The sequence below is a fragment of the Nomascus leucogenys genome, chromosome 21 (assembly GCF_006542625.1).
Source record: "Nomascus leucogenys isolate Asia chromosome 21, Asia_NLE_v1, whole genome shotgun sequence".
Classification (NCBI taxonomy): Eukaryota; Metazoa; Chordata; class Mammalia; order Primates; family Hylobatidae; genus Nomascus; species Nomascus leucogenys.
Genome location: NC_044401.1, coordinates 81,846,648 through 81,872,602, shown reverse-complemented (window position 1 = coordinate 81,872,602; position 25,955 = coordinate 81,846,648). Strand labels below are relative to the sequence as shown.

The following is a 25,955-nucleotide window of genomic DNA, read 5'->3' as shown; positions in this document are numbered from 1 at the left end:
TCCCGTCCCTCTGGTGTCCACGCTGCATCTATGGCCGCAGCCTGAGCCCCCTCAGCCACTCTGCATCTGGGCTCAGCCCCCCTCCTCTTTCTGCAGGCCATGCCCAGGATGGCTTCTCCAAATCCAGCTACAAGCACCACTCTGCCCTCTCTCCTATCGCCCAGGGGCCCGGCGGTGAGTCTGAGCGTCCGGCCCCCACCCTAAGCCTGTCAGATTCCACCCTCCACTGCATGGCACGGCCCCCAGGGCCACTGGTCTTAGGGTGGCTCCCCAGCTGGCCACTGCTGAGGATCAAACCTGGGGAGACAGGAGGACATCCCCATGTCCATGGCCCTGGTCAGTCACACTACCTGCCTCTCCTTGGGCCAGCTCCCTGCAGCGCTCAGGCTCTGAAGGAGCTGCAGGGCGGGGCAGACTGGCAGTGCCCATGTCCCGTGGAAGCCGGTCACCCCCCGGGGATCTGGAGCTGTGTCCTGCCTCCGTGTCCCCCATTCACCTCCTGATGCTTCAGCAACACGGGGCATCTCCCTTGGCCGTTCCCATGTGGCTCGTGCTAGCGGGAGCCCGTGGAGGCCCGGCAGCCCTGGCAGAGGCGGGGCAGGCGAGGGCAGCCAGGGCAGGGGGCTTCGGGTAAACTCTCAGATTGCATTTCTTCAAATCGGGCCAGACTTGCCTAATCTCAGCACCTAAGAGATTGTCTTGAGCTGCTGATGCAGACTCAGGTTCTGAGGCCCACGGGCGTGTGAGAGCTGGCAGCCCCTGGGGGCTTCTTCCTGGTGACAGCCGGGAGGAATTAGAAAGTCACCGAACGCAGAGTGTGTGGCCACAAGCACACAACATGCAGATGGTGGGTGGGTGGGAGGGGGCCCAACGCGCAGCAGAACCCAGAGTCAGCTTCGGAGCCAGGAGCCGGGACCTGCTGACTCTGGAAGGTCTCCTCTGGCTGCGGAGCCCCCGCCCCACCTGGGGCCGCGCGTGCATCCTACCAGCCCCTGTCTCCGCAGCGGTCCCGCTCCGTGGGGTGACTGTCTTCCCATCTCTGAGGACCATCCCTGTGGTACGAGGTGAGTGGAGCCCGGAGGCCTGGGTGGGGAAGGGGCATAGCTTTGCTGAGCTCCTCGCTCAGGCCTGGAGGTGCCAGGTGGAGAGGAGCCCCAGCTTTCTGGGTGGCCACTGGGTGGGTATTGGAGCCAGAGGGTCCAGCACCTCCCTGCACACGTTTCTGGGACTTCCCAGACGCAGGAAGGACCCCTGGGTGCCCTGTCCAGGGCAGCAGCACCTCCTGCAGGACCCTGGGGAGGGGCAGGAGGTACAGGGCAGGGGCAGGGGGTGCAGGGTGAGGACGAGAGCGACGCCCCCAAACGCCATGCTGCTTCCACTGCAGCCTCCAACCCGGCGCACAGCGGGCGAGTGTGCAGCACCTGGGGCAACTTCCACTACAAGACCTTCGACGGCGACGTCTTCCGCTTCCCCGGCCTCTGCAACTATGTGTTCTCTGAGCACTGTGGCGCCGCCTACGAGGACTTCAACATCCAGCTACGCCGCAGCCAGGAGTCAGCGGCCCCCACGCTGAGCAGGATCCTCATGAAGGTGGACGGCGTGGTCATCCAGCTGACCAAGGGCTCCGTCCTGGTCAACGGCCGCCCGTGAGTCTGGGCTCTGGGATGGTGGGGGCCACGCGGTGTGTGGGATGGCATTTCCGGGTAGTCACGAGGCTTCGCAGTCCTGGGAGGGATGTGGACTTCTCAGGAAGCCCCTGAGAGCGGAGCTGGACGTGGGCCCTCCCTCACCCCTCGAGTGGCCCACCTGCCCCTCCTGGGATCCCCAGGCCCTTATTCTGCCCCTTCCTAGCTCCTTGTGACCCCAGAACTCCAGAGGTCAATGTCCCCCTCCCAGACGCAACTTCACGGTCACGATGACCGTGTCACATTTGCGACCGCAGGCATCTGCCCTGCCTGGGGTCTCTCCTCACCGTGCTCCCAGCCCCTCAGCCCTGCCTTCCTCCGCAGGGTCCTGCTGCCCTTCAGCCAGTCTGGGGTCCTCATTCAGCAGAGCAGTAGCTACACCAAGGTGGAGGCCAGGCTGGGCCTTGTCCTCATGTGGAACCACGATGACAGCCTGCTGGTGAGGCTGGGTGGGGGTGTCCCGGTGTGCAACTCCAGCCCCCGAGGGCCAGCCTGCTCCCACAGCCTCTCCAGAGAGGGTAGAAGGTGCCCTGGGCCCAGTCAGGGTCAGACTCCACCCCACACAGCAGGCAAGAACAGGCGCCCAGACACCAATGGTGTCCCGGGGTCTGTGCCCCCAGGATGGAGCCTGCTTTCGGGGGCGTCTCTTCTGTGGGCCTCAGCGCATCCTCGGAAATCTCAGGCTCGAGCCTCATCGGCCCATCTGCCCCTGGTGGGGACGCGTGTCTGATGTCTCTCCCATTGCAGCTGGAGCTGGACGCCAAATACGCCAACAAGACCTGTGGGCTCTGTGGGGACTTCAACGGGATGCCCGTGGTCAGCGAGCTCCTCTCCCACAGTAAGGCCCCACGGCGCCATCAGCCCCTCCCTCAGTGTCCCCTGGGGGCTCAGTGTTGTGTGCACACACACCCTCCGACACTGCAGGCACACACATGCACGGATGCAGCTGCCCTCCCTCCCAGCACAGCACATGTGTGCACACACGCGATCCCGCAAAGCTGGCCTGTCTCAGGGTGCAGGCGGGGAGCAAATCACCCACTGGGCCCCTTGCTCCATGTGGCTGCTCTGGGTGGTGACCCCTGACCGCACACCCTCTCCTGAAATGACAGACCTGCCTCCTTCTTGGTCTTTGAGTCTCTGCCACCACGCAGTGGCCTTGCAAATGTGACCTGCACCAGCCAAGGCCCCACTCCCCACCTCCGCCTGCCAGGCCCATGAAGCCCCATATAAGCCCTGAGTACGGGGTGTCCCTCTGTGGGGAACTGAGTCTGCCTGGGTGTCCAGCAGCCCTTGGTGAGGCAGGCCCAGTGCTGGGTTGCCTGGGTTCTGTGGACTGGGAGGTGCTCAGGCTCCAGCCAGCCTGGCAGGAGAAGACCAGGGTCCTGGGTCAGTTGAGGCCTCAGCTGGCAGCACCCTGTGGCCTGGACACCAACCTCCTGGGCTGTTTCTCCCCATCATTCCAGACCCCCTGAGGGTCCCAGCAGCATGCATGGGGTGGCCAAGCATGTGCAGTCGGGACAACTCAGGCATCCGGAGGGGGCAGGAGCCACCGATGGCCCTCCTAACCCCACCCCAGGGATCCGGCCCTGGGGGCTCTGCTGCTCGGGTGCTGGGCTGACGGGTACCGGGACCTTCAGGCAGAGCCCGCCTCTGTGCTTGCTGCAGACACCAAGCTGACACCCATGGAGTTCGGGAACCTGCAGAAGATGGACGACCCCACGGAGCAGTGTCAGGACCCTGTCCCTGAACCCCCGAGGAACTGCTCCACTGGCTTTGTAAGCCTTGGAGGGAACAGAGGGCCCGGCAGGTTGAGGAGGAGGGGTTGTGAGCCTGGGAACCGGTCCAGACCCCCCACGAGGACTCAGACGGGCCGTGGCCTTTGTCCCAGGGCATCTGCGAGGAGCTCCTGCACCGCCAGCTGTTCTCTGGCTGCGTGGCCCTGGTGGACGTCGGCAGCTACCTGGAGGCCTGCAGGCAGGACCTCTGCTTCTGCGAAGACACCGACCCGCTCAGCTGCGTCTGCCACACCCTCGCCGAGTACTCCCGGCAGTGCGCCCACGCGGGGGGGCTGCCCCAGGACTGGCGGGGCCCTGACCTCTGCCGTGAGTGTCCCGGCCCCCTGTCCCCCAACCCCTCTGGCAGGGAGGGGCAGGGGCGGGCGGACGTGAGCCGTCTCTCTGCCTCCCGCAGCCCAGAAGTGCCCCAACAACATGCAGTACCACGAGTGCCGTTCCCCCTGCGCAGACACCTGCTCCAACCAGGAGCACTCCCGGGCCTGCGAGGACCACTGTGTGGCCGGCTGCTTCTGCCCTGAGGGTGAGGCTCCCCCGCCCCTGGGAAGCACAGGTGCACCCCGGGAACTAGGGGGCTGTGCTCCCATGGCCAAGCCTCCAAAGAAGGACCCCAGTCCTATTGTCCCGGCCCCTGAGGCTGGCTGAGGCCCCTGTCCCAAGGTGTCCCAGGCCCCTGAGGCTGGCTGATGCCCGTGGCCCGAGGTGTCCCAGGCCCCTGAGGCTGGCTGAGGCCCCAGCTCGCTGTAGGGCCGCCATGTTTTTCCCCTGCAACATCCACCACGTGGACACAGCAGGCGCCCGTCATAGGCCTGCCTGACTCCTGCAGGGATGGTGCTTGACGACATTGGCCAGACCGGCTGTGTCCCTGCGTCAAAGTGTGCCTGTGTCTACAATGGGGCCGCCTATGCTCCGGGGGCCACCTATTCCACAGACTGCGCCAACTGGTAGGTCCTGGCCCCCCTCCAGGCCCCCAGGATGTGCTATGGGACAGACCCGCTGGGGGCTGCGACCCAGGCTGGCAGGTGCCCTCGACTGGGCTGCAGTGTAGGCAGGCCTGGGTGAAACCCGGTCAGCCTCCTGACACGGAGGCTGGAGGCTGGTCTCCTGGGGCCGGCACCCACGTGGCACCGTCTCGCTCTCAGCACCTGCTCCGGAGGCCGGTGGAGCTGCCAGGAGGTTCCGTGCCCAGGTACCTGCTCTGTGCTTGGAGGTGCCCACTTCTCGACGTTTGACGAGAGGCAATACACGGTGCATGGGGACTGCAGCTATGTGCTGACCAAGGTACGGCGTCGCTGCCTGCGGGGCTCGCCGGACAGAGGGGGCCCACGGCCAGCCTCCCACAGGCTCCCCCAGCTCGGCTGCATGTCATTGCTGCCCCTAGGGTGACCCTTGGGGGTCCCCGATGGTGAGCCCTCAAGGAAGCACTCCAGCTCCCCAGTGCTAGTCCCCACAGGGCCATGAAGGCTGCAGATCAGGCCTCCAGCACCCACCCAGCACTGGGCCCCACCCAGCACTGGGCCCTCTGCACCTTGGGCTGTTTATTTAACAGATTTTACTGTTGAGAATAGTTAGGTTTATAAAGAAATTGAGCACAAAGTACTCCTGCCCCAACACACAGTCTCAATGAGACGCCGCACCCAATACACAGCCTCCCTATGATGAGACCCTGCACCCAACACAGTCTCCCCAAGATGAGACCCTGCACTGGGGTGGAGGCTGCACTGGCACCCTCACCTCCCAGGTCATGGTTGACAATGGGGCCCCTCGTGGTGATGAAACTCCACAGGTTAGGACAGATGTGCAGTGTCTTGTTCCTGCCAGGCAGTTTCACGCAGATGGCTCCACTGCCCTCAAACCCCTTGGAGCTCAGCCTCCTCACCCCTCTCTCGCCCAGCCCCTGGCAGCCGCTGGCATTTGCACCTTCTGAGTGCTGTCTTTCCCAGAGGGTCCTGTAGTTGGCATTGCAGAGTGTGGCCTCCCCAGGGTGCATGCAGATTTCTCTGTGTGCCTGGGTGTCCACACCTGGGGGGCCTCCTAGCACACCTCCCGCTCGGGGACTGGGATGGTGGAGTGGGGGTTTCTAGTGAGGGTGAGGAGCACAGCCGGGTGGAGGGGCAGGGCCAGGCGGGCTGGGCATTGGATGGAGTGTGAGGACCCCTGGTGTGTCCTGTTCCGCAGCCCTGTGACAGCAGTGCCTTCACTGTACTGGCTGAGCTGCGCAGGTGTGGGCTGACGGACAGCGAGACCTGCCTGAAGAGCGTGACACTGAGCCTGGACGGGGCACAGACGGTGAGTGGAGCCTGGCAGGGCAAACCCTGGGAAGGGGGAGGGGCCTGTCTCTTCTGCAAGTCACCTCTGCCCAAGCCCTTCATTCCTGGCGTGAACAGCGAGAGGTGGGGACCCTCCAGCAACACTGGCTGTGTCCATTACTTATGAGTCCACGTGACTGTCCGTAAAGGGCCGGGCCGCCCGGGCCGCCATACCTGACCCGAGGGACCCCAGGAAGGAGGGACTGGGTGCATCTGCGGCCAGCATGGCTTCTCCACTGAAGTCAATTTATGTTTAGTTAATAACTTTGGTTTTTACTGAAGAATAAAAAGCACGGTCCTCACAGAAAATTGAGAAAATCAGGGCAAGCACAAGGCCACCTTGTAGGACCCGCAGCCACAGGGTAAGGCCTCCCAGGCACCTGTAGGCACATTTCACAGCCTCCGTGGGGCTGAGGTGCCGCAAGCCTGCCCCGCGCTCACCCGTCTGTCTGGCTGCCCTCAGGTGGTGGTCATCAAGGCCAGCGGGGAGGTGTTCCTGAACCAGATCTACACCCAGCTGCCCATCTCTGCAGGTGAGGGCGGCAGCCTCCTCCCCACCCTGGGGCTGCCTGGGGTCCCACCCCACATCCCCCAGCAAGACCCTTGTCCTTTGTGTCCCCAGCCAATGTCACCATCTTCAGACCCTCAACCTTCTTCATCATCGCCCAGACCAGCCTGGGCCTGCAGCTGAACCTGCAGCTGGTGCCCACCATGCAGCTGTTCGTGCGGCTGGCGCCCAAGCTCCGCGGGCAGACCTGCGGTAAGAGGGCTGCCTTCAGGGCCCGGAGCCCACCCACTCTGGCCGGGGCACATGGTCCTCAACCTGCCTAACCCGCCCCCAGGTCTCTGTGGGAACTTCAACAGCATCCAGGCCGATGACTTCCGGACCCTCAGTGGGGTGGTGGAGGCCACGGCCGCGGCCTTCTTCAACACCTTCAAGACCCAGGCCGCCTGCCCCAACATCAGGAACAGCTTCGAGGACCCCTGCTCCCTGAGCGTGGAGAACGGTACGTGTGTCCACGGCTCGCCTCTGTGCTGGCCACCTGGCACTGGTTCATCTGCTTCCATTTGGTGCTGCAGGCAGCGAGGCCGGCCCTGTGTGTGCCTGTGAGCCGGGTGGGGTGGCTCACGAAAGGGCCCAAGGACAGGCTCATGGTGGGCACCTACCCCGGCTTATGTGGAGCTTCAGGAACATGGCGAACCTGCTTCAGGGTCAAAGAAACAGTGCAAGTCTCTGTGGGTCGACATCGGCCCTCACTGCCTACCCCTGCACAGGATGGGGTGGTGGGGACGTGGGGAATGGATTCACCCACTCACCCACTCACCCACCCATTCACCCATTCACTCACTCACCCACTAACCCACTCACCCTTTCACCCATTCACTCACTCACTCACTCACTCACCCACTCACAGACTCAACCATTCACTCACCCACTCACCCACCCATTCACCCATTCACTCACCCACTCACTCACTCACTCACCCATTCACCCATTCACCCACACACTCACCCACTCACCCATTCACCCATTCACCCACTCACTCACCCACTCACCCACTCACTCACCCACTCACCCACTCACTCACCCACTCACCCACTAACTCACCCACTCACCCACTCACCCACTCACCCACTCAACCACTCACCCACTCACCTACTCACCTACTCACTCACTCACCCACTCACTCACCCATTCACCCACTCACTCACCCACTCAACCTTTCACTTGCCCATTCGCCCATTCACCCACTCACCCACTCACTCACCCACTCACCCACTCACTCACCCACTCACCCACCCATTCACTCACCCACTCACCCATTCACCCACTCACCCACTCAACCATTCACTCCCTTACCCACTCACCCACTCACTCACCCACTCACCCATTCATCCATTCACCCACCCATTCACCCACTCACTCACCCATTCACCCACTCACCTACTCACCCACTCACCCCTTCACCCATTCACCCACTCACCCACTCACTCACCCACTCCCCCATTCACCCACTAACCTACTCACTCACTCACTCACCCACTCACTCACCCATTCACCCACTCAACCACTCACTCACCCACTCACCCACTCAACCACTCACTCACCCACTCACCCACTCAACCACTCACTCACTCACGTACCCACTCACTCACTCAGTCACTCGCCTCACTCACTCATCCACTCACTCACCCATTCACCCATTCACCCACTCACCCACTCAACCATTCACTCCCTTACCCACTCACCCACTCACTCACCCACTCACCCATTCATCCATTCACCCACCCATTCACCCACTCACTCACCCATTCACCCACTCACCTACTCACCCACTCACCCCTTCACCCATTCACCCACTCACCCACTCACTCACCCACTCCCCCATTCACCCACTAACCTACTCACTCACTCACTCACCCACTCACTCACCCATTCACCCACTCAACCACTCACTCACCCACTCACCCACTCAACCACTCACTCACCCACTCACCCACTCAACCACTCACTCACTCACGTACCCACTCACTCACCCACTCACTCACCTCACTCACTCACCTACTCACCCAGTCACCCACTCACTCATTCACATAACTCACTCACTCACCCACTCACTCACCCACCCATTCACCCACTCACCTACTCACTGACTCACCCACTCACTCACCCACTCACCCATTCACCCACTCATCTACTTACCCACTCACCCACTCACTCACCCACTCACCCATTCACCCACTCATCTACTTACCCACTCACCCACTCACCTACCCACCCACTCACCCATTCACCCACTCACCCACTCACCCACTCACTCACCCACTCGCCCATTCACCCACTCACCCACTCAACCACCCACTCACCCACTCACCTACTCACTCACCCACTCAACCATTCACTCACTCACCCATTCACCCACTCAACCACTCACCCATTCACTCACCCACTCAACAATTCATTCACTCACTCACCCATTCACCCACTCACCCACTCACCCACCCACTCATCCACTCACCTACTCACTCACCGACTCACCCATTCACCCATTCACCCACTCACTCACCCACTCACCCACTCAACCATTCACCCACTTACCCACTCAACCACCCACTCATCCACTCACCCACTCAACCATTCACTCACCCATTTGCCCACTCATCCACTCACTCACCCACTCACCCACTCAACCATTCACTCACTCACTCACCCATTCACCCACTCACCCACTCACCCACTCAACCATTCACTCACTCACTCACCCATTCACCCACTCACCCACTCAACTACCCACTCAGCCACACACTCACCCATTCACCCACTCACCCACTCACTCACCCACTCAACCATTCACTCACTCACTCACTCATTCACCCATTCGCCCACTCACCTACTCACTCATCTACTCACTCACTCACTCACTCACTCACTCACTCACTCACTCAGTCATTCACTTCGCCTTCAGAGCTTGGGCGCCAGCCATGGGGAGGTGGGATCCCATTTCGCTGGTTCTGGCCTCCTTCCTGCAGCCTGGGAAGCCAGGGTCCACTGAGCCCAGTGGAGGGGCCAGAAGGGCCTCTGTTTGTCTGCCCACAGTGGTGGTCACTAACATCCCTGGAAGGCGGCACTGTGAGAGGCTGTGAGGGGCTGGTTGGGATATGCAGGAAACGAGAGAAGCCTCGGCTCTGGACGTTGTACCCTGCGTTTGGGAGAGCTTTCCCTTGGGGAGGGCGCTGCACCACCCGGGCTGAGTGTGTAGCAGGATGAAGGGCCCAACGTCAGACTGCCCAGAGAAGCTGGCGCCCCAAACCCCACACCAGGGGCCAAGCTGGGTGGGATGAGTGTTGCCTGATCCTAATCCTAATCCTATCCCTCCTCTGTCCACAGAGAAGTATGCTCAGCACTGGTGCTCGCAGCTGACCGACGCTGACGGCCCCTTCAGCCGGTGCCATGCTGCCGTGAAGCCGGGCACCTACTACTCGGTAACATCTGCCACCTCTTGGCCCAGTGGGGCTCCAGCCACTGAGCCTCAAGGCTGCCTCCAGGAGGGCTGGGAGGGCACTGGGGCTCAGCAGGCAGGACTAACCTTTCTAGGCTGTGATGGGCACCAGGGGCTGGAACCCAGTCTGTCTGTCCAGCTCCATTCCCCACATCTCCACCCACCCATTCACTCATTCACACATTTACCACTCACCCACACACTCACCCATTCACCTACTCACCCGTTCACCCATTCACTCACCCACTCACTCACCCATTACCCATTTACCCACTCACCCATTCACTCACTCACCCACTCACCCACCCATTCACCCACTCACTCACCTGTTCACCCGTTCGCCCCCCCCACTCACTCACCCATTCACTCACTCATTCACTTACTTACTCATTCACTCACTCACCCACTCGCCCTTTCACTCACTCACTCACTCATTCATTCACTTGTTTCTTCACTGACTCATTCACTCATTTACCCACACACGAATTCCTTCACCTATTCATCTACTTACTCATTCACCTATCCGCTCACTCATTTACTCACTCATTCACGAATTTCTTCACTCATTTACTCACTCACTAATTCCTTCACTTACTCATTCACTCACTCACTCATCCACTCACTCACTCATTCCCTCATTCATTCCTTCACTCACTCGTTCACTCATTTACTCACTAATTCCTTCACCTACTCATTCATTCACCCACTCATCCACTCGCTCACTCACTCATCCACTCACTCACTCATCCACTCATTACTCATCCACTCACTCATTCCCTCAATCATTCCTTCACTCACTCATTCACTCATTTACTCACTAATTCCTTCACCTACTCATCCACTCACTCACTCATCCACTCACTCACTTATTTCCTCAGTAATTCCTTCACTCATTCATTAACCATGTTTATGGCGTTTTTCTTGCACCTCCAGCACTACACTAGGCCCAGGGGCTAAACTTTAGGGGTTTGTTGTCCACCTGGCCCCAGGGGCCAAATGGGAATTAGGCCAAGGCTGAGCTGATGCGCTGTGTCTGAGGCAAGCTGGGCATGGCTGGACCTGTTGGGTCACAGAGACGAAGGACCTGGTCCTCCCAGTAACCCCTGCTCTGCACAGTGGTTCTGCTCCATGACACGCCAAGCAATTCTGCTGAGGGGGTGGGATGCCTGTGAGGACTCACGGAGGAGTTGAGGCAGGAAGACCTGGGATGGGAGGACCCTGGCTGCTGGATGTGTGGCCTGCAGGGCGTGGGGGGCCACCAGGTGTGGGCTGGGGTCTCTGATGCCCCGATGACCCCCTTCCCCGCAGAACTGCATGTTTGACACCTGCAACTGTGAGCGGAGTGAGGACTGCCTGTGCGCCGCGCTGTCCTCCTATGTGCACGCCTGTGCTGCCAAGGGCGTGCAGCTCAGCGGCTGGAGGAACGGCGTCTGCAGTGAGTGCCCGCCAAGCCCAGCCCCTTTCCCTCGCTGGGTGGCCACGGGTCTTGGGGTGCCCCCGGTGTGCACAGGTGCTTTAAGGGCCCCCGTCCTCTGTGCTGGGCTTGAGGGCAAGGAGCGCCCAGGTCAGTGTGGCTTTGGACCTGGCCAAGGAGGGGAGGGGAGTGTAGCTGAGAGGGCTGGGCTCACTCACTGCTGGCTGCCCACCGCCGGGCTGTGTGTCCTGAGAATCCCCTCTTCCTGGCATCCCACAGCAAAGCCCATGACCACTTGCCCCAAGTCGATGACCTACCACTACCATGTCAGCACCTGCCAGCCCACCTGCCGCTCCCTGAGCGAGGGGGACATCACCTGCAGTGTTGGCTTCATCCCTGTGGATGGCTGCATCTGTCCTGAGGGCACCTTCCTGGACGACACGGGCAAGTGTGTGCAGGCCAGCAACTGTCCCTGCTACCACAGGGGCTCCATGATCCCCAATGGGGAGTCGGTGCACGACAGCGGGGCTGTCTGGTAAGAGCTCCCGCTGTGGACTGGGGGGTCCCTGGCACCTCCTGGCCCAGGGTGAGACTCTGACCACCATCTTCTCACAGCACCTGCACGCATGGGAAGCTGAGCTGCATCGGAGGCCAAGCACCCACCCCAGGTGAGTGCCAGAAAGGAGGCACTGCGGCCCCCAGCCTCCCCATCTCCATAAGAAATCCTGAAAAATGGCTTCAGGGTTAGCCCCACCGCAAGTCAACGGGGCTGGTGGTTGTCGATCAGTTGCTCAGTGTCAGGCATGGTTTGTGCCCTCTAGGCAGCAAGGGCAAGAAAGGAGGGTGTGGGCGCGCACATGACACTCACACCCACTCACGCCCACTCATGCCCACTCATGCACACGCTCACACACCCACTCATGCACACACACCCCTTCATGCACACAGTCACACTCATGCACGTGCTCACACACCCACTCATGCACACGCACTCACACCCTCATACACACACACTCACACCCACTTATGCAACACACACACCCACTCATACACACGCACTCAAACCCACTCATGCATACACACCCACTCATGCACACACTCATACTCATGCACACGCTCACACACCCACTCATGCACACACACCCACTCATGCACACACACTCATACTCATGCACACGCTCACACACCCACTCATGCACATGCACTCACCCCCACTCATGCACACACACCCACTCATGCACTCACCCCCACTCATGCACACACACCCACTCATGCACACACACCCACTCATGCACTCACCCCCACTCATGCACTCACCCCCACTCATGCACTCACCCCCACTCATGCACACACACCCACTCATGCACTCACCCCCACTCATGCACACACACCCACTCATGCACTCACCCCCACTCATGCACACACACCCACTCATGCACACACACCCACTCGTGCACTCACCCCCACTCATGCACACACACCCACTCATGCACACACACCCACTCATGCACTCACCCCCACTCATGCACTCACCCCCTCATGCGCTCACCCCCACTCATGCACACACACCCACTCATGCGCTCACCCCCACTCATGCACACACACCCACTCATGCACACACACCCACTCGTGCACACACACCCACTCATGCACTCACCCCTACTCATGCACACACACCCACTCATGCACACACACCCACTCATGCACTCACCCCCACTCATGCACTCACCCCCACTCATGCGCTCACCCCTACTCATGCACACACACCCACTCATGCACTCACCCCCACTCATGCACACACACCCACTCGTGCACACACACCCATTCGTGCACACACACCCACTCATGCACTCACCCCCACTCATGCACACACCCCCACTCATGCACTCACCCCCACTCATGCACACACCCACTCGTGCACACACACCCATTCGTGCACACACACCCACTCATGCACTCACCCCCACTCATGCACACACACCCACTCATGCACACACACCCACTCGTGCACATGCACACGGCACAGACACGTCCTCCCTGAACACACAGTTGGGGTGCTGCAGCAGCCTGTGGCTGGGCCCCCTGACGGCCCCTCCCTCCCCAGTGTGTGCTGCACCCATGGTGTTCTTCGACTGCCGCAATGCCACACCCGGGGACGCAGGGGCTGGCTGTCAGAAGAGCTGCCACACCCTGGACATGACCTGTGTAAGCCCCTGAGGACTCCCCAGTGACAGACCCTCCATCCGCCCCCGCCTGCTAAGGGTGCCTGCCCCCAGGGTGGGCAGCGGTGAGCCTCCGACACACGAGGCCATGGGCTGCCCCACGTCCAGGAGGACCCCTGCCCATGTGTTCCTGGACTCCCTGGTCCTGTGGTCCCTCCACTGTGGTGCGGGTGAGCTGTCCCTGGGAGGACCTGGCAGGCCCTGTGCCCTGCCCCATCACTCAGTGGTGTCTGCTGGCCCTGCAGTACAGCCCCCAGTGTGTGCCTGGCTGCGTGTGCCCCGACGGGCTGGTGGCGGACGGTGAGGGCGGCTGCATCACTGCGGAGGACTGCCCCTGCGTGCACAACGAGGCCAGCTACCGGGCCGGCCAGACCATCCGGGTGGGCTGCAACACCTGGTATGCCGGGGGCTGAAAGCCCATGAGGGTGTCAGGCCCGGGAAACCAGAGGCCCTCCTTAAAGACAGGCGAGCCCCCAGCACAGGGGTCCCGGGAAAACGCAGGGCACAGACTGAGGGCTGGACGCCACCAGCAGCCCCAGCCAGGGAGGCCCAGTGGGCACGGGTCTGTGGTGCCAGGTCCCCCTGGGGGTAGGAAGGCTGCACCCAGCCAGGCAGGCACCCCTGTGTGTGCTCTAGCCTGACCCCCAGATGTCCCCCAGCACCTGTGACAGCAGGATGTGGCGGTGCACAGATGATCCCTGCCTGGCCACCTGCACCGTGTACGGGGATGGCCACTACCTCACCTTCGACGGGCAGAGCTACAGCTTCAACGGAGACTGCGAGTACACGCTGGTGCAGGTGAGCCGGCGCGTTTGGGGTCCTCACGGCGGCCCCCGTGGCCCGCAGCTGTTCACTGCCTCTCTGCGGCTGCCCCAGGGTGCACACAGGTTGTCCCCGCCTCATCCTTCTTGCGGGAAGAAGGGCAGGGCCTGCCTGGTCCTTGACGGCCTCTGCTTCCCCAGAATCACTGTGGCGGGAAAGACAGCGCCCAGGACTCCTTCCGTGTCGTCACTGAGAATGTCCCCTGCGGCACCACGGGGACCACCTGCTCCAAGGCCATCAAGATCTTCCTGGGGGTGAGCGAGGCCGGGCGGTCGCGTGCCCTCCAGGAGGCTCCCGTGGCAGCGTGTGGCCAGGTGGGCTGGGGTTCTCGCTGGGGGCCCTGAGCGACCCCTTGCTGTGCAGGGCTCCGAGCTGAAGCTGAGCCACGGGAAGGTGGAGGTGATCGGGACGAACGAGAGCCAGGAGGTGCCATACACCATCCGGCAGATGGGCATCTACCTGGTGGTGGACACCGACGTCGGCCTGGTGCTGCTGTGGGACAAGAAGACCAGCATCTTCATCAACCTTAGCCCCGAGTTCAAGGTGAGACCACGCCCCTCGTCCAGGCCAGGGCCACCTGCAAACCTGGAGGTGGGGTGCGTGGAACAGGTGGGCAGAGATGAGAGACGCAGAGACACAGAGATGGACGCGGGGTGGGAGGTGGGGGTGACAGAGCCGTGGCAAGGGCAGCGGTCAGGAGACTCCTTGGCTGGGCGTCAGTGTTCTGGGGCCAGAGCAAAGGCCCGCACCCTGGCGGATCTGCCCACAGCCGGGACACTGGAAGTCCAGCAGGGCATCCACAGGGCCGAGCTCTTTCAGAAGGCTCCGGGGGTTCCTTTTGGCCCCTTGCATCTGCTGGGGACCCCAGTGCTCCTTGGCTGTGGCCGCATCGCTTGGATCGCCACCCCGTCTTCACGCGGCCTCCTCCCTGTGACTGGATCTAAGTTTCCATCTTTTATAAGGACACCAGGCATTGGATTCAGGACCCACTCATTACCTCAATCTGCAAGACCCCATCTCCCAGTGAGGTGCCATGCACAGGCGCCGGGGTCAGGACTTAGGCGGGTCCTTCGAGGCCACGTCAGCTCCTTTTTCTCCAGGACGGGCTTGCGTCTGGCCCCAGCCCTCGGTGCTCAGCTGCACTGCCCGGGGCCTCCCCAGGTGTAGCTGGAGGTGGGAAGGAGGAAGCGGCACCTGTGGTCGCTGTTTGCCACCTGGGTGGGAGGAGGCAGCTACAGGGCAGGGTGACCCTGGGTAGGAGGAGGTGGCCTCGGGGCAGGGTGACCCTGGGTGGGGGGAGGCGGCTGCAGGGCAGGGTGACCCTGGGTGGGAGGAGGCGGATGCGAGGCAGGGGGCCCTGGGTGGGCGGAGGCGGCCGCGGGGCACGGGGGCCCTGGGTGGGGGGAGGCGGCCGCGGGGCACGGGGGCCCTGGGTGGGGGGAGGCGGCCGCGGGGCACGGGGGCTCTGGCCTTCTGGGTTTGCTGCACCCACCTCCACCTCTCCCGGTGCCTCTGCAGGGCAGGGTCTGTGGCCTGTGTGGGAACTTCGACGACATCGCCGTCAATGACTTTGCCACGCGGAGCCAGTCCGTGGTGGGGGACGTGCAGGAGTTCGGGAACAGCTGGAAGCTCTCCCCTTCCTGCCCAGACGCCCTGGAGCCAAAGGACCCCTGCACAGCCAACCCCTTCCGCAAGTCCTGGGCCCAGAAGCAGTGCAGCATCCTCCACGGCCCCACCTTCACCGCCTGCCACGCACACGTACGCTGGCCGGGGGGCCGTTTCTCTGGGCCCAAGGGGGTCATGGTGACCCAAGGAGGCCCCAGAAGGGAGAAGGGAATGGGGGCTGGGGGACAGCTGCCAACCAAGGGTGTGGGCTACTGGGACTGGCGCTGGTGTGGCCTCGCCTAGAGGGGCTGGGCTTCCAGCTCTGACACCTGTCAGCTGTGGTTTCGGGGCCCTGGGGGGTGTTAACCCCGAGGGCTGCCGAGGAAGCCCTGGGACCTGTGGATATCCAGGTGGGCCCAGCCGGCCACTTGGGGATGGGCATTCGCCCTCCCTGAGCTCCACTGGAACTCGGCCCCGGTCAATGTGCCAGCACGGGCCTGGTCCCCAAGAGCCTGCGGGGTGGGTGGTGGGGTCCCTGGAACCTGAAGCCCCACCTCCCTCAGGTGGAGCCGGCCAGGTACTACGAGGCCTGTGTGAGCGACGCGTGTGCCTGCGACTCAGGGGGTGACTGCGAGTGTTTCTGCACAGCCGTGGCCGCCTATGCCCAGGCCTGTCATGAAGTGGGCCTGTGTGTGTCCTGGCGGACCCCCAGCATCTGCCGTGAGTGCAAGTGGGCGCCTGGGACAGAACAGGAAGTGCCAGCAGGGTGTGCCCCACCACACTCGCCGCTGATGCGTGGGGATGGGGGGGTGGGGAAGGTTTCCAAATAAACAGAAACACCTGGGCCCAGAGAGGAGGGTGTGGCTGAAGGAGGCGTCGCTGGCATGCTAGAATGTTCTGGGCAGAGGGGTCAGCAGAGCTGCCCAGCTCTAGCCCACACAGAGCCTTGCCGGGAACGGGCACTGCTGGAGCTGCTCTGACTGGAGACCCCACTCTGGTGGCAGCCTTCATGGTACCCTGATAATTAGGGGGTCCCGATCTGGCCCACCCTCCCCTGTCCCCATCTCGCGATGGCTGGGAGGTGCAGGGGAGGGAAGCGGCTTTAGAGCAGCCCTGGGGTGCGGGGCCTCTGCGAGTGAGTGCCTGGGGCCCCACCGAGCCTGCAGCTCTCTTCTGTTCCCTCCTCCCTGCAGCTCTGTTCTGCGACTACTACAACCCTGAAGGCCAGTGCGAGTGGCACTACCAGCCCTGTGGGGCGCCCTGCCTGCGGACCTGCCGGAACCCCCGCGGAGACTGCCTGCGGGACGTCCGGGGCCTGGAAGGTGGGCTGGGGCCGGCCGGGAGGGGTAGCCTGGGCTCTGCCGCCTGTGGCCTTCTCCTGGTCCCTCGAGGATCCTCTATGGCCCCAGCTTCCAGCACATTCCAGTGCTGTCCACAAGGCCCATTGCTTGGGGGCTGGGCGGAGCCCTCTGGAGCGAGGCGGACGACGCTTGGTCTGGTTGTGACTCTGGCCTCTCTGGCCCGCAGGCTGCTACCCCAAGTGCCCACCAGAGGCTCCTATCTTTGATGAGGACAAGATGCAGTGTGTGGCTACCTGCCCGACACCGCCTCTGCCACCACGGTGCCACATCCATGGGAAGTCCTACCGGCCAGGCGCAGTGGTGCCCTCGGACAAGAACTGCCAGTCCTGGTGAGTCCTTTGGCGGGAGGAATGTGGAGCCTGCAGCATGCAGGGGAATTTGGCCACGGCCCGGGCTTTGGGTGCGGCTGGGAGCGGCAGGGCTGGGGACCTCCCCGTTACTGGAGTTGAAGCTGTGGGTCCTGTCCTGGCCCGGGTGTCTGTGACATAAGCTTCTCAGGGACCAGCACCCCCATGTCCTGAGTCCCAGAGGCAGGACTGGGTGTAGGGCTCCGCTGGGCAGAAAACCAGCACAGCCTCTGGGGAGCAGGCTCCAGGGGCTCATGGGGCGGCAGGGGAAAGCTGGGCTGAGATGGAGCCCCAGGGTCCCCGTTAAAATCACCCCTGGAAAGTAATGGCTCCACTCTGGCACCCACCTCCCCGGCCCCCGACTGGAGGGGCCCCACGAGGGAGGGACCTTGGGCTGACCCTGGAGAGACATTTTTGGGACCCAGGTGGGGCCGGCCTCCTGTCCCCCAGTCCGGGGGTACAATGCAGTGCCCAGGGAACTCCACCCCTGTCAGAGCTGCTCCCTGCCCGCTGTTGGTAGCATGGGATACCCGTGGAAGGCACACGGCTGCCCCCACGCATCGGCCTGCCCTTCCTCCTTGTCTCCAGCCTCTGTACCGAGCGCGGCGTGGAGTGCACCTACAAAGCTGAGGGTGAGCAGCCGGCAGCCCCTGGGGCTGGAGTCCGGGGGTCTCTGTCTGCGCCCAGCCTCTGACGGGCCTGGCCCCTCTGTCCCCACAGCCTGTGTCTGCACCTACGATGGACGGCACTTCCACCCAGGGGACGTCATCTACCACACGACGGACGGCACGGGTGGCTGCATCTCCGCCCACTGCGGGGCCAACGGCACCATTGAGAGGAGGGTCTACCCCTGCAGCCCCACTACCCCCGTCCCCCCAACCACCTTCTCCTTCTCCACACCCCCGCTCGGTAAGGCAAATGCAGCCGAGGAGCCCCGGGGTGAGCCCCTCCCACTGCCTGGCACAGCTGCCCTTGCTGGACGCTGAGGTCACAGCAGCTCTGGGCATGGGCTGCAGCCTCTGAGGATCAGGAAGGGACCGAGGAGCAGGGAGTCGGGCTCGGGGATGACCTGCTGTTTCCCCACCAGCCACCTGCAGTGGGGAGGGCCTGGCCTCCAAGTCACCCCGGTAGGCCTGGCGTCCAAGTCCTGCCCTTAGCAGCTCCCAGGCCTGGCCTCATGGGGGTGTCAGGGGTCTGGCAGCCCAGGCTGGCACCGGGGATGCACGGCTGCCACTTGCCTCACGCTGCTCAGGGCTCAGGTACCCCCGTGTCCTCGCCCTCTCCTGGGGGATGTCTCAGGGCCCCAAGGCATCATCTGAGCTTCTCTGAGAGTAGAAAGCTCTGGAACTCTGGTGTTCTGGGACACAGATGTGTGGACCCTGCTCAGGGCATGGCCTGGGAGCCACTTCCCTAAAACTCAAGTCAGTTCGCCTGGCTCTTCAGCACCTGTGCCGCTCATGTGGGTTCTGAGCAGGGACCGTGGGTGGGGACAGGCAGACAGGCCCACTGGCACAGCCCCAGACCGCTGACAGGGCTGCAGGGAGGGGCGGGATCGGCCCCCAAGTGCCGGCCCCTCATGCTCAGCTGCCTTCTCTTCTACCCACAGTCATGAGCTCCACGCACGCCCCCAGCCCTGGCCCGAGCAGCGCGCACACAGGCCCTCCGAGCAGCCCCTGGTCCACCACAGCAGGCCCTTCTCCCAGGACAAGGCCGCCCACAGCCTCTGCCTCGCTGCCGCCGGTCTGTGGGGAAAAGTGCCTGTGGTCACCATGGATGGACGTCAGCCGCCCTGGACGGGGCAAGGACAGCGGTGACTTTGACACACTGCAGAACCTCCGCGCCCATGGGTACCGGGTGTGCGAATCACCCAGGTCGGTGGAGTGCCGAGCCGAGGATGCCCCCGGAGTGCCGCTCCGAGTCCTGGGGCAGCGTGTGCAGTGCAGCCCGGACGTGGGGCTGACCTGTCGTAACAGGGAGCAGGCATCGGGGCTCTGCTACAACTACCAGATCAGGGTCCTGTGCTGCACGCCCCTAGCCTGCTCCACCTCTAGCAGTCCAGCCCAGACCACTCCTCCAACAACCTCCAAGACCACTGAAACCCGGGCCTCAGCCTCCTCAGCCCCCGGCAGCACACCTGGCCCCGTGGCTGTCTCTACAGCCAGGACAACACCTGCCCCAGGTACCGCTACATCTGTCAAAAAAACTTTCTCAACTCCCAGCCCTCCACCAGTGCCGGCAACATCAACATCATCCATGTCGACCACGGCCCCGGAGACCTCCGTGGTCTCCAGCAAGCCCACCCCCACCGAGCCCAGCACATCCTCCTGCCTACAGGAGCTTTGCACATGGACTGAGTGGATCGACGGCAGCTACCCTGCTCCCGGAATAAATGGTGGAGATTTTGACACATTTCAAAATTTGAGAGATGAAGGATACACATTCTGTGAAAGTCCTCGAAGCGTGCAGTGCCGGGCAGAGAGCTTCCCCAACACGCCACTGGCAGACCTGGGGCAGGACGTCATCTGCAGCCGCACGGAGGGGCTGATTTGCCTGAACAAGAACCAGCTCCCACCCATCTGCTACAACTATGAGATCCGAATCCAGTGTTGTGAGACGGTGAACGTGTGCCGAGACGGCACCAGACCGCCAAAGACCATCGCAACGACACAGCCGACTCCACACCCAACTGGAGCTCAGACTCTGACCACCATCACCAGACACATGCCCTCGGCCTCCACAGAGCAACCCACGGCCACCTCCAGGGGCAGGACCACAGCAACCAGTGTCACACAGGGCACCCACACCAGACCAGTCACCAGAGACTGTCATCCCCGGTGCACCTGGACAAAGTGGTTTGACGTGGACTTCCCGTCCCCTGGACCCCATGGCGGGGACAAGGAAACCTATAGCAACATCATCAGGAGTGGGGAAAAAATCTGCTGCCGACCCGAGGAGATCACCAGGCTCCAGTGCCGAGCCGAGAGCCACCCGGAGGTGAGCATCGAACACCTGGGCCAGGTGGTGCAGTGCAGCCGTGAAGAGGGCCTGGTGTGCCGCAACCAGGACCAGCAGGGACCCTTCAAGATGTGCCTCAACTACGAGGTGCGCGTGCTCTGCTGCAAGACCCCCAAAGGCTGCCCCATGACCTCCACACCTGGCTCCACCTCTAGCAGTCCAGCCCAGACCACTCCACCAACAACCTCCAAGACCACTGAAACCCGGGCCTCAGTCTCCTCAGCCCCCGGCAGCACACCTGGCCCCGTGGCTGTCTCTACAGCCAGGACAACACCTGCCCCAGGTACCGCTACATCTGTCAAAAAAACTTTCTCAACTCCCAGCCCTCCACCAGTGCCGGCAACATCAACATCATCCATGTCGACCACGGCCCCGGAGACCTCCGTGGTCTCCAGCAAGCCCACCCCCACCGAGCCCAGCACATCCTCCTGCCTACAGGAGCTTTGCACATGGACTGAGTGGATCGACGGCAGCTACCCTGCTCCCGGAATAAATGGTGGAGATTTTGACACATTTCAGAATTTGAGAGACGAAGGATACACATTCTGTGAAAGTCCTCGAAGCGTGCAGTGCCGGGCAGAGAGCTTCCCCAACACGCCACTGGCAGACCTGGGGCAGGACGTCATCTGCAGCCGCACGGAGGGGCTGATTTGCCTGAACAAGAACCAGCTCCCACCCATCTGCTACAACTATGAGATCCGAATCCAGTGTTGTGAGACGGTGAACGTGTGCCGAGACGGCACCAGACCGCCAAAGACCATCGCAACGACACGGCCGACTCCACACCCAACTGGAGCTCAGACCCTGACCACCATCACCAGACACATGCCCTCGGCCTCCACAGAGCAACCCACGGCCACCTCCAGGGGCAGGACCACAGCAACCAGCGTCACACAGGGCACCCACACCAGACCAGTCACCAGAGACTGTCATCCCCGGTGCACCTGGACAAAGTGGTTCGACGTGGACTTCCCGTCCCCTGGACCCCACGGCGGGGACAAGGAAACCTACAGCAACATCATCAGGAGTGGGGAAAAAATCTGCTGCCGACCCGAGGAGATCACCAGGCTCCAATGCCGAGCTGAGAGCCACCCGGAGGTGAACATCGAACACCTGGGCCAGGTGGTGCAGTGCAGCCGTGAAGAGGGCCTGGTGTGCCGCAACCAGGACCAGCAGGGACCCTTCAAGATGTGCCTCAACTACGAGGTGCGCGTGCTCTGCTGCAAGACCCCCAAAGGCTGCCCCATGACCTCCACACCTGTGACAGCTCCTAGCACCCCAAGTGGGAGAGCCACCAGCCCAACTCAGAGCACCTCCTCTTGGCAGAAATCCAGGACAACCACTTTGGTGACAACCAGCACAACCTCCACTCCACAGACCAGTACAACCTCTGCCCCAACAACCAGCACAACCTCTGCTCCTACAGCCAGAACAACCTCTGCCCCTACAACCAGCACAACCTCTGCCCCAACAACCAGCACAATCTCTGGTCCTGAAACTACTCCCAGGCCTGTTCCTACCACCAGCGCAACCTCTGCTTCTACAAGCAGCACAACCTTTGGTCCTGGAACTACTCCCAGCCCTGTTCCTACCACCAGCACAACCTCTGCTGCTATAACAAGCACAATCTCTGCTCCTACAAAGAGCACAACTTCTGGTCCTGGAACTACTCCCAGCCCTGTTCCCACCACCAGCAGAACCTCTGCTCCTACAACCAGAACAACCTCTGCCTCTACAACCAGCACAAACTCTGGTCCTGGAACTACTCCCAGCCCTGTTCCCACCACCAGCAGAACCTCTGCTCCTACAACCAGAACAACCTCTGCCTCTACAACCAGCACAACCTCTGGTCCTGGAACTACTCCCAGCCCTGTTCCTACCACCAGCATAATCTCTGCTCCTAAAACCAGCACAACCTCTGCCCCTACAACCAGCACAACCTCAGCTCCTACGATCAGCACAACCTCTGCTACTACAACCAGCACAACTTCTGGTCCTGGAACTACCCCAAGCCCTGTTCCCACCACCAGCACAACTTCTGCCCTGACAACCAGAACAACGTTTGCCCCTACAAGCAGCACAACCTCTAGTCCTGAAACTACTCCCAGCCCTGTTCCTACCACCAGCACAACCTCTGCCCCTACAACCAGCACCAGCTCTGCTCCTACAAGCAGCACAACCTCCGGTCCTGGAACTACTTCCAGCCCTGTTCCCACCACCAGCACAACCTCTGCCCCTACAACCAGCACCAGTTCTGCTCCTACAAGCAGCACAACCTCCGGTCCTGGAACTACTTCCAGCCCTGTTCCCAGCACCAGCACAACCTCTGCTCCTACAACCAGCACAACCTCTGCCCCTACAAGCAGCACAACCTCCGGTCCTGGAACTACTTCCAGCCCTGTTCCCACCACCAGCACAACCTCTGCTCCTACAACCAGCACAACCTCTGCCCCTACAAGCAGCACAACCTCTGCCACTACAACCAGCAGAATCTCTGGTCCTGAAACTACTCCCAGCCCTGTTCCTACCACCAGCACAACCTCTGCTACTACAACAAGCACAGTCTCTGCTCCTACAACGAGCACAACTTCTGGTTCTGGAACTACTCCCAGCCCTGTTCCTACCACCAGCACAACCTCTGCTCCTACAACCAGCACAACCTCTGCTCCTATAGCCAGCACAACCTCTGCCCCTACAACCAGCACAACCTCTGCCCCTACAACTAGCACAACCTCAGCTCCTACAATCAGCACAACCTCTGCTCCTATAACCAGCACAACTTCTGCTACTACAACCAGCACAAGCTCTACCCCTACAAGCAGCACAACCTCTACTCCACAGACCAGCACAACTTTGGCTCCTACAACCAGCACAGCTTCTGGTCCTGGGATAACTTCAAGCCCTGTTCCCACCACCAGCACAACCTCTGCCCCTACAACCAGAACAATCTCTGTCCCTACAAGCAGCAAAACCTCTACCACTAAAACCAGCAAAATTTCTGCTTCTACAGCCAGCACAACCTCTGGCCCTGGAACTACACCCAGCCCTGTTCCTACCACCAGCACAACCTCTGCTCCTACAACCAGCACAACCTCTGCCTCTACAGCCAGCAAAACCTCTGGTCTTGGAACTACTCCCAGCCCTGTTCCTACCACCAGCACAACCTCTGCTCCTACAACGAGCACAACCTCTGCCTCTACAGCCAGCAAAACCTCTGGTCTTGGAACGACCCCCAGCCCTGTTCCTACTACCAGCACAATCTTTGCCCCTAGAACCAGCACCACTTCTACCTCTACAACCAGTACAACCCCTGGTCCTCGAACTACTCCCAGCCCTGTTACCACCACCAGCACAGCTTCTGTTTCAAAGACCAGCACAAGCCATGTTTCTGTATCCAAGACAACCCACCCTCAACCAGTCACCAGAGACTGTCATCCCCGGTGCACCTGGACCAAGTGGTTTGACGTGGACTTCCCATCCCCTGGACCCCACGGTGGGGACAAGGAAACCTACAACAACATCATCAGGAGTGGGGAAAAAATCTGCCGCCGACCTGAGGAGATCACCAGGCTCCAGTGCCGAGCCGAGAGCCACCCGGAGGTGAGCATCGAACACCTGGGCCAGGTGGTGCAGTGCAGCCGCGAAGAGGGCCTGGTGTGCCGCAACCAGGACCAGCAGGGACCCTTCAAGATGTGCCTCAACTACGAAGTGCGTGTACTCTGCTGTGAGACCCCCAAAGGCTGCCCCGTGACCTCCATACCTGTGACAGCTCCTAGCACCCCAAGTGGGAGAGCCACCAGCCCAACTCAGAGCACCTCCTCTTGGCAGAAATCCAGGACAACCACTTTGGTGACAACCAGCACAACCTCCACTCCACACACCAGCACAACCTCTGCCCCTACAAGCAGCACAACCTCGGCTCCTACCACCAGCACAACCTCTGCTCCTACAAGCAGCACAACCTCTGTCCCTACAAGCAGCACAACCTCTGCCCCTACAAGCAGCACAACCTCTGCCCCTACAACCAGCACAACCTCGGCTCCTACAACCAGCACAACCTCTGCTCCTAAAAGCAGCACAACCTCTGCTCTTACAACCAGCACAATCTCTGCCCCTACAACCAGCACAATCTCTTCCCCTACAACCAGCACAACCTCTGCTACTACAACCAGCACAACCTCTCCCTCTACAAGCAGCACAACCTCCACTCCACAGACCAGCAAAACCTCAGCTGCTACAAGCAGCACAACCTCCGGTTCTGGAACTACTCCCAGCCCTGTTACCACCACCAGCACAGCTTCTGTTTCAAAGACCAGCACAAGCCATGTTTCTGTATCCAAGACAACCCACCCTCAACCAGTCACCAGAGACTGTCATCCCCGGTGCACCTGGACCAAGTGGTTTGACGTGGACTTCCCATCCCCTGGACCCCACGGCGGGGACAAGGAAACCTACAACAACATCATCAGGAGTGGGGAAAAAATCTGCCGCCGACCTGAGGAGATCACCAGGCTCCAGTGCCGAGCCGAGAGCCACCCGGAGGTGAGCATCGAACACCTGGGCCAGGTGGTGCAGTGCAGCCGCGAAGAGGGCCTGGTGTGCCACAACCAGGACCAGCAGGGACCCTTCAAGATGTGCCTCAACTACGAAGTGCGCGTACTCTGCTGTGAGACCCCCAAAGGCTGCCCCGTGACCTCCACACCTGTGACAGCTCCTAGCACCCCAAGTGGGAGAGCCACCAGCCCAACTCAGAGCACCTCCTCTTGGCAGAAATCCAGGACAACCACTTTGGTGACAACCAGCACAACCTCCACTCCACACACCAGCACAACCTCTGCCCCTACGACTAGCACAACCTCGGCTCCTACAAGCCGCACAACCTCTGCCCCTACAAGCAGCACAACCTCTGCCCCTACAAGCAGCACAACCTCGGCTCCTACAACCAGCACAACCTCTGCTCCTAAAAGCAGCACAACCTCTGCTCTTACAACCAGCACAATCTCTGCCCCTACAACCAGCACAATCTCTTCCCCTACAACCAGCACAACCTCTGCTACTACAACCAGCACAACCTCTCCCTCTACAAGCAGCACAACCTCCACTCCACAGACCAGCAAAACCTCAGCTGCTACAAGCAGCACAACCTCCAGTTCTGGAACTACTCCCAGCCCTGTTACCACCACCAGCACAGCTTCTGTTTCAAAGACCAGCACAAGCCATGTTTCTGTATCCAAGACAACCCACCCTCAACCAGTCACCAGAGACTGTCATCCCCGGTGCACCTGGACCAAGTGGTTTGACGTGGACTTCCCATCCCCTGGACCCCACGGCGGGGACAAGGAAACCTACAACAACATCATCAGGAGTGGGGAAAAAATCTG

At 61.4% G+C, this 25,955-nt stretch overlaps 1 protein-coding gene across 1 annotated transcript in view; it reads left to right on the top strand.

Annotated features, from left to right (window-relative positions):
* Positions 1–25,955, top strand: part of MUC5AC (mucin 5AC, oligomeric mucus/gel-forming) — a 40,983-nt gene that overhangs the window by 1,907 nt on the left and 13,121 nt on the right. The window contains 33 exon segments of the mRNA XM_030801758.1: positions 77–178; positions 1,005–1,064; positions 1,385–1,646; positions 2,010–2,124; positions 2,433–2,523; positions 3,351–3,460; positions 3,574–3,787; positions 3,876–4,001; positions 4,305–4,422; positions 4,621–4,759; positions 5,657–5,767; positions 6,251–6,320; positions 6,410–6,547; positions 6,630–6,794; positions 9,677–9,771; positions 11,097–11,139; positions 11,142–11,179; positions 11,181–11,223; positions 11,482–11,737; positions 11,818–11,870; positions 13,307–13,407; positions 13,670–13,821; positions 14,084–14,222; positions 14,387–14,500; positions 14,610–14,789; positions 15,765–16,004; positions 16,415–16,571; positions 17,045–17,173; positions 17,379–17,541; positions 18,148–18,191; positions 18,280–18,468; positions 19,166–22,082; positions 22,197–24,282. Of these exon segments, the coding sequence (XP_030657618.1) occupies positions 77–178; positions 1,005–1,064; positions 1,385–1,646; positions 2,010–2,124; positions 2,433–2,523; positions 3,351–3,460; positions 3,574–3,787; positions 3,876–4,001; positions 4,305–4,422; positions 4,621–4,759; positions 5,657–5,767; positions 6,251–6,320; positions 6,410–6,547; positions 6,630–6,794; positions 9,677–9,771; positions 11,097–11,139; positions 11,142–11,179; positions 11,181–11,223; positions 11,482–11,737; positions 11,818–11,870; positions 13,307–13,407; positions 13,670–13,821; positions 14,084–14,222; positions 14,387–14,500; positions 14,610–14,789; positions 15,765–16,004; positions 16,415–16,571; positions 17,045–17,173; positions 17,379–17,541; positions 18,148–18,191; positions 18,280–18,468; positions 19,166–22,082; positions 22,197–24,282 (8,960 nt within the window).